A 9,124-nucleotide genomic window follows, 5' to 3' on the forward strand; every position below is an offset into this window, starting at 1 on the left:
GGTCTGGCTTCTGTAATTGCTTCAATATAAAAACCTAAATTTATGTTTATTTTAATAAATTATTATCCCTTAATACTGATGTTCCTTCATAATAAACTAATTCCTATGGTCTAAGTTGTACTTCTAAGGAAATTACAAAAAAATGTCATAGGCTGGCTTTTTATTTTAATTAATAAATTGAATGGACTATACTAATTAAGTTTATTTAAGGGATTTGTTTTATTAAATTTTTCCAAAACTTAAATAAAGCCTGTTAATAATTAAACTAAAAGGTTAATTAAAATAGAATTATGATCAGTCATGACAAGAAAGCCATACATCAGATATGGGTGAGTTATTAAAATCTTAACTAAGTATAAATAGATAACATGAGTTATTAGCTATTCATATTTTACCCATTAATTTTTTCACATGCTAATGAAATATCTTCCATGTTGTAAATCTCATGTTAAATGCTGTACAAAATAAGAGATGAGAATTCATAGTCCTTGTATTAAAAGAATTTCCACTGAATAGGAAGATGATTCTAGTATTGTACAATAATACCAGACATGCAGACATGTAACCATGCAGTTCCGGGGTATTTGTTAGCTTATAAGTGTAATGTCTTGCAGGGAAAGATATGTTACATTGGGAGTGATGATAGCTAGGGAAATGACTGAATAGCGACCAGTTATAAAATTGGAGACCACATGGGAAGAAAGGAAAGGGGGTTTATACATGGATATATATATTATACATAGATATAATTTTTTTTGGGGGGGGAGAAAATTTTACTAAATACTGCATCAAACTCCTGAAAACAAAATTCATAATATCCCCTTTAAAAATGTTAACAAAGAACTTCCTGAAGTCTAGAATTTATGCATAACTTTAACATATAATATCTATATAGTATTCAGTGAATATGTTAAGTTAAAATGTTAAAGTACAGAATCAAAAATCTAGAATGCATACCAAATAATCTTAAATAGCAATCCTGTGAACAATGATAACAATTATAATTTCCAACACAAGGCTCAAATATACAGTTTCACAACATAATTATCTCACAGCATATGATCAGACACTTGGAGAAAGAGTTTCTTTCATAAATTCTTCCAGGACGGCCACCACATTTTTGGCTTCAGGCATTTCTTCATGTTCTACTTTAACAATCTTCAAAAGGATATCCCCGCTACCACAGTTCTTTAGGAACATGTAACATTTAAATGAAGCATAATGATTCATTTCGGCCTGTCGAATAAATCTCTTCAAATTATTTGTATCTTGTATGGCCTTTAGTTTAAAGTTCTCCAATACTTGTCGAAAAAGAAAAGGGTTACCTCCTTCAGTACCATTTAAAAAAGCCTGCATCCAATCCTCACAGAACCGATTGCTTCCTGTTAATGTATCTTTCTGTTCTTTCATCTTCAAACCAGCTGCTCAGGTAGGACTTCATGTGGTTTAATAGATATAATTATATATATATATGAAGAGATAGAGAATTGCCCTGGAGGCCATTTTTCTCATTTTGTTGCCTTTGTTATTATTATTGCTGTTGTTGCATAGGACAGATAGAAATAGAGAGAGGAGGAGAAGACAGAGAGAGAAGGGAGAGAAAGAACTGCTTCACTGCCTGCAGGTAGGGAGCTGGGGTCTCTAACCCAGATTCGTATGCCTGTCCTTGTACTTCACGCCGTGTGCGCTTAGCCTGCTGTGCTATTGCTGGGTCCCGAGAGAGAGAACTGTATAAGAAGTCCAACTGTCAGCATTAGGGACACTACTTCATTCTAAATATTCAACTTATAAGGGGGATAAAAACATGCTCTAAAAAGGAGCAAATTTTTTTCTGTCACTCTCTTCTCTCACCAGGGCTTCACAACTCTAAACGAGAGAGAGAGAGAGAGAGAGAGAGAGAGAGAGAGAGATGGACCAGTGGTCTCACCAAAGCTCCTAACAATGTGCTGAAGGCTGAGTTCAAATGCATAGCAAAACAGTCACACTGCCCATCCAGGTGAGCTATTTGGCTGCCTGAACTGCTCTCATAAGAGATAGATTGTGGGAGTCGGACGGTATTACAGTGGGTTAAGCGAGGTGGTGCAAAGAACTGATCTGATAGAACAGCTGCATTACCTGCCTTGTTATATGTACAGTGCAGGTTCAGATCTTAACACTGTGTGACACTAGAGGTAATTCTGATGCTTTTCTCTCTCTCTCTCTCTCTCTCTCTCTCTCTCTCTCTCTCTCTTTCCCTCTCTCTTTTTTATTGTTTTTATTTTATATTTTTATTATTTAAGAAAGTATTAATTAACAAAACCATAGGGTAGGAGAGGTACAACTCCACACAATTACCACCACCCAATCCCCATATCCCACCCCCTCCTCTGATAGCTTTCCCATTCTCTATCCCTCTGGGAGCATGAACCCAGGGTCATTGTGGGATGCAGAAGGAAGAAGGTCTGGCTTCTGTAATTGCTTCCCCACTGAACATGGGCATTGACTCTTCAGTCCATACTCCCAGTCTGCCTCTCTCTTTCCCTAGTAGGGTGTGCCTCTGGGGATGCAGATCTCCAGGACACATTGGTGGGGTCTTCAATCCAGGGAAGCCTGGCCGGCATCCTGATGTCATCTGGAACCTGGTGGCTGAAAAGAGAGTTAACATACGAATCCAAACAAATTGTTGAGCAATCATGGACCCAAAGCTTGGAACAGGGGAGAGGAAGTGTTAGGGGGATACTCACTGCAAACTCTAGTGTACTTCTGCTTTCAGGTTTATATTTTGCAGTAGTTTATGGATACATGTGAACATATGCTCTCTCTCACAGAAACTGGTGTATATCTAGGTTTTGGGACTTTGTTAGAAAGTGAACCACCTGAGATGAAATTAGAGTATACTATGAAAGCTAAGTTCTCACCCGAGTAATGAAGCTGAAGGGTTGTCATTCCACACGTGAAGTCTCTGGACACAGTCTGAAGTGAAGCATGTTGTGGTGGCAATCGCTGCGTTGGTTAGGTTGTGATTGGTGGATGCAATATTATTTGATATGGATTGGAAGAGGCATATGGGAAAGTGGGCACTATCCAAGGGTTCCAGGACTGGGGGCAGTAGGGGCTCCATAGTGGAGATGTGAGGTTCCTACTGTCTTAGGGTTCAAAAAGACAATCGATAGTTAATGTTATCATCACATTATTTGGTAATTGGGTTAACTTTGAAAAGTTCTTTTGTTATGGTTTGCTGTACAGTACCCAGTATCTTATATATATATAGTAGTGCTATTGGTTGCTTCTGATCTACTTGGTCTAGGCTTTTGAGAGAGTCCGCATATCAAATACACAGCCTATATATTTAAAAGATTCAGTTTGTGTTTTGAAAAACTTTGAGACATACAATTGATTTTCCCCCTCTCATATTAATTAACTAGTGATATATATGTCTACATTTTTCTTGGAGTGTACATAAACACCATTCCCACCACCAAAAGACTGTGACCCATCCCTCCCACCCACTCCCACCCTCCACTGGCCCAGGAAGCTACATGTCTACCCCTCACCACAGGGTTTTTACCTTGGTGCCCTACTTACAATTCGGTCAAGTCCTGCTTTTAGTCTCCCCCTCAGATCTTCTTCCTCAACTTCTGTTGATGAGTGGGATCATCCCATACTCATCTTTATCTTTCTGACTTATTTCACTTCACATAATTCCTTCTAGCTCTGTCCAAGATGGGTCAGAGAAGGTGGGTTCATTGTTCTTGATAGCTGCATAGTATTCCATTGTGTATATATACCACAGCTTTCTCAGCCACTCATCTGTTGTTGGGCACCTGGGTTGCTTCCAGGTTTTAGCTATTATGAATTGTGCTGCTATGAACATAGGAGTACATACCTCTTTTTGGCTGGGTGTTATGGAGTCCTTGGGGCATAACCCCAGGAGAGGAATTACTGGATCATATGGAAGGTCCATGTCTAGCCTTGTGAGAGTTTTCCAGACTGCTCTCCACAGAGGCTGTACCAATTTACATTCCCACCAGCAATGTAAAAGGGTTCCTCTGTCCCCACAACCTCTCCAGCATTTGTTGCTGCTGTCCTTTTAGATGTATGCCATTCATACAGGAGTGAGGTGGTATCTTAGTGTTGTCTTAATTTGTATTTCTCTGACAATCAGTGACCTAGACCAGTTTTTCATATGTTTGTTAGCCTTTTGGATCTCTTCTGTAGTGAATGTTTTGTTCATTTCCTCTGCCCATTTTTGGATGGGGTCATTTGCTTTTTTGGTGCTAAGTTTGCTGAGCTCTTTATATATTTTGGTGATTAGTTTCTTGTCTGATGTATGTCATGTGAAGATCTTCTTCCATTCTGTGAGGGGTCTCTTTGTTTGTTTAATAGTTGGATGTGCAGAAGCTTTTCAATTTGATGTAGTCCCATTGGTTTGTTTCTGCTTTAGTCTTCCTTGCAATTGGGTTTGATTCATCAAAGATGTCCTTGAGGTGTAGGTGGGAAACTATTTTACCAATGTTTTCCTCTAAGTATTTGATTGTTTCTTGTCTGACATCTAGATCTTTTATCCATTTGATGTTGATTTTAGTTTCTGGTGAGATAAAGTGATTCAATTTCATTCTTCTGCATGTTACAACCCAGTTTTCCCAGCAACATTTATTGAGGAGAGCCTCCTTTTTCCATTTAATCCTTTGGGCCCCCTTATCAAAGATTAGATGTCCTTAGGTGTGGGGATCTCTCTCCCTCTGTCTCTCTCTCTCTCTCTCTCTCTCTCCTCTCGCCCCTCTCTCTCTCATACACACAAACCACTCCCTCTCTATCCCCTTTTACCTCCTGATTGATCTCTGTGTTTAACACAAATAAATAATAAAGAAAATATTAAAGAAAACAAAAGAGAACTATACTCCTGTAATCTTACGTACTTATAAGCCACTATTAAATCACTAATGGCATTTTTAAAAGAAAGAAAATAAGCCAGAGTTATAATATTGTGTGTACACAGAATCAGGATTAACAATATAAAATTTTAAAAAAAGGACTTTATTTCAGTATCAACTAATTTCCCTTAAGTTGAGAACAGAGCAGTGAGAAAGTTTGAATTATTTAGTGCCTACAACTCTTTGTTACATATATCCTAAGAATCTCATCTTGCTGCTTAGCCGTGACCACACACATCTTAAAGTGTGGGAGGGAGAGTACTTGAGCAAAGTCTCCAGGTAACCAAAGGAGAAGGAGGCAGAGGCTGTTTATGACCACCTTGCATAAAAACCTATAGCTTTTATTCTCAGACTACATCCCTCAAGGGCCACTTATAACTGCTTTCCACAATTTAGTACTCGATCACGACCAAAATCATTTCCTTCTATGTCACATTTATTAACTTGTATATTGTGTGACTTGTATAGCATTTTTCTGGATTTATGATGCTGTTTGACTATATATGTTTTACTTTTATATGGTGCCAGGGATTAAACCCAGTGTCTCATGCATGTAAGGTGCACAAGCCTACAACTGAAATAGATCCCAGGCCTCTGCATTGCCTTTTTATCTCCTAGAGAAACTATCTAGAAATTGCACCATTTTGCATGCACACAGTAAGTCAGCTTGCAAGGAGTGGTTCATAGAGGTATAGGGAGTGACAGAGTAAATTTAAAAAAATCGGAAATAGATTTGAGAATATGGTCTCCAGTACTGAAGAAGAAAACTCATATATGTAGAATCCAGATCTTTAAGCAACAATGATTAGTGGAAACTTGTAGGAGACCCTTATATGGAACATACATACCTTATTATAATATAATTTCTCCAGTGTTTTTTCTGAGTGTAAGTCAAAGCACTCCCTCCATTTCAATTGGTGATCTGCTTGTCTGCTTTCTTGGTTATAATTGTTCCTGGAGACAATTTTTTTCTTCACCCCCCATCTTTTTTTTTTTTTTTTGGTAGAGGGTAAGAGACAGAGTAAGAGAAAGAGGAAAAGACAGAGAGTTACCTGAATAACTTCTCTACCGATTGTGATGCTTTCCTCTTATAGGCAGGGACCAGAGGATTGAACCCAGGTTCATGCACCTGGTAGCATGTATAACATAACCCGTGAGCCACCACCTGACCCCCCTTCCAAGTTTTACATGCATCAAATTCCATAATACAGAAACATTCCTCTATCTTTATAATTATTCCAGGAAAAATATGTAACTAACTTCCGACAGACCTAGTGGTGGTACATGTGATTAAGCACACACATTACAGTGTACAAGGACCAAGTTTCAAGCCCCCAGTCCTCACCTACGGCGGGGAAGCTTCATGAGTGGTGAAGCAGTTCTTCAGTTGTCTTTCTTTCTCTCTCTGTATCTCTCACTTCAGTCTCAAATTTTCTCAGTCTCTACTAAATAAATAAAGAAGAAAGAAACAAACTTTGGCCAGGAGGTGGTATATTTGGCTAAGCACATACATTACAATGTGCAAGGACCCAGGCTCAAAGCCCTGGTTCTCACCTACAGGGGGAAGTTTCATGAGTGGTGAAGCAGGACTGCATGTATCTCTCTGTCTCTCTCCCTCTCTATCACCCTTACCCACTCAGTTTCTCTCTGTGCCTATCCAATAATAAATAAATAAATATTTCTTAAAAAAATAGACTTGTAAATTATTAGGGTGCATATTATACATCAACATCCTTTGTGGCATAAAATTATAAGCATGATAATGCTTCAAATGGTGATATATTTTATAGTAATTTATAATTATTTAGTGATTTCCAATATATTTTATAGTAACAGAGAGATTTATTGTAATTTCCAATTTTATGGTAATTTCCATGAAATATACACATGAACTCATCCTCACAGCTCATTTTGATAATACTAAATGTTTGACACTGAACACATAACGCCATGCTGTAACACTCATACTCCCTCTCTATGGCATGAGGATGGTAAAATTTACTCTTCATAGTTTCCATAACTCAATAGCATCTGGAATGTCTTCATGTAACATTAAATGCTGAGGTTTAATCCTTATGTCTTTGTTTCAAATCTGAGACAAACTTTTGGTGGCAACAGTGAAGATTTCTGATTATTTAAAACGATGTTTTTAATTTCACTATTTTATACGTGTTTGCCTATTTTTAGTACCCACCCAAGTATGTAAGGACATTTTTCAGAGTTTCAGTTTCTTTTTAATGAAGATCAGCAAAGCCATGACAGTGTCTTTTAATTACATGCACAAGCAGTAGGAGCACAATGCACATCACACATACTACACAGGATCACTTATCTCCTTCCAAGTGTGAAGTCCAACAGGCAATAGAAATATAACTCACAGGAGGTTCCCAGAAGATGGCGGACTGAGAAGCTGCTAGTGGCTTAAGCTCTGACCACATCTTCTGGAAACGGTAGGATTTTCTGCCTTTAGTAGGCCAGTCAATAAGGGGTCCTAGCGGTAACACCAAGGAGGTGACTATAACTTAATTTGGGTTAAAAAATAGAGTAGAAAAAAAGAGAAATTTTTTTCTTTTAAATTATTAATTCCAAAGCACACCTCCTCCCCTTCCCCACCCCCCCATAACCAGTCACTGGGGACCAGCTCCTAGCAGGCTCCCCTTCTGAGCTTCTTTATTTACCAAGATTCCTCTCCCACCAGGGAGTATCATTCATTCTAAGTCTATTCTCTTCTGAAACCTCTGGCCTTTTTTCTTTCTAAGTAGCCAACCCCCCCACCTCACCCCGCATAGCTAATTAAATAATTAAAGATAAATAAATAAAAACTCTTTCCTTTCACCGCTCTTTTATTACTGTTCATTTTCTTTTCTCTCTTTTTCTTTCTTTTTTATTTTTTTTTCTTTCTCTTAGGCCACAAAGACAGCATCAATAAATTCAAGAACATTGAAATCATCCCTAGTACCTTCTCAGACCACAGAGGAGTAAAACTAACATTTAACAACAGACAGACAATTATTAAAAGTCACAGACTTTGGAAACTAAACAACATACTTCTTAAGAACCACTGGGTCACAGATTCATTCAAGCAGGAAATTCAAATTTTTCCTGGAAACAAATGAAAATGAAGACACAACCTATCAAAATATTTGGGACACAGCTCTTTAGCTGCTTTCAGTACTGAGAGGGAAATTTATAGCCATACAATCACATATTAAACGCCAAGAAAAAGCTCAAATGAGTGACCTTACTGCACACCTCAAGGACTTAGAGGAAGAGGAACAAAGGAACCCTAAAGCAACCAGAAGGACAGAAATCACAAAAATTAGAGCAGAAATAAACAACATTGAAAATAAAGGAATCATACAAAAGATCAATGATGCCAAATGTTGGTTCTTTGAAAGATTAAACAAAATTGACAAACCCCTAGCCAGACTCACCAAACAAAAAACAGAGAAGACTCAAATTAATAGAATTGTAAATGATGGAGGAGATATCACAACTGACACAACAGAAATCCAGAGAATCCTGCGAAACTTCTATAAAGAACTATACGCCACCAAGCTAGAGAATCTGGAGGAAATGGAACAATTCCTAGAAGCATATGCCCTTCCAAAACTGAACCAAGAAGAACTACAAAATCTAAATGCCCCAATCACAGACAAAGAAATTGAAACTGTTATTAAGAATCTACCCAGCAACAAAAGTCCTGGACCAGATGGCTTCACAAACGAATTCTACAAAACTTTCAGGAAACAGTTAGTACCCATACTTCTGAAGCTTTTCCATAAGATTGAAGAAACAGGAAAAATCCATTCCACCTTCTATGAAGCCAGCATCACCCTGATATCAAAAGCTGATAGGGACAGAACAAAAAAAGAAAACTGCAGACCAATATCTCTGATGCACATAGATGCCAAAATATTAAACAAGATCTTGGCCAACCGGATACAGCAACATATCAAAAAGATTGTTCATCAGGCCCAAGTGGGATTCATCCCAGGAATGCAAGGCTGGTTCAACATCTGTAAGTCAATCAATGTCATTCACCACATCAATAAAAGCAAAGACAAGAGGCCGGGTAGTGGCACACGTACTTAGAGGAAAACATTGGTAAAACACTTTCCCACCTACACCTCAAGAACATCTTTGATGAATCAAATCCAATGGCAAGGAAGACTAAAGCAGAAACAAACCAATGGGACTACATCAAATTG

At 38.0% G+C, this 9,124-nt stretch overlaps 1 protein-coding gene across 1 annotated transcript; it reads right to left on the reverse strand.

Annotated features, from left to right (window-relative positions):
- Positions 1-967: 967 nt before the first annotated feature.
- LOC132541462 (protein Njmu-R1-like) lies at positions 968-1,410 on the reverse strand. The gene has a single exon (XM_060202367.1). The coding sequence runs from the start codon at positions 1,408-1,410 to the stop codon at positions 1,063-1,065; it is 348 nt and encodes a 115-aa protein (XP_060058350.1). The 3' UTR covers positions 968-1,062.
- Positions 1,411-9,124: the final 7,714 nt, after the last annotated feature.

This window comes from Erinaceus europaeus, chromosome 1 (assembly GCF_950295315.1).
Source record: "Erinaceus europaeus chromosome 1, mEriEur2.1, whole genome shotgun sequence".
Classification (NCBI taxonomy): Eukaryota; Metazoa; Chordata; class Mammalia; order Eulipotyphla; family Erinaceidae; genus Erinaceus; species Erinaceus europaeus.

Bases quoted from the DNA above. Each gene is read 5' to 3' on its own strand.
- LOC132541462 (XM_060202367.1), bottom strand. From the start codon at position 1,410: ATGAAAGAACAGAAAGATACATTAACAGGAAGCAATCGGTTCTGTGAG.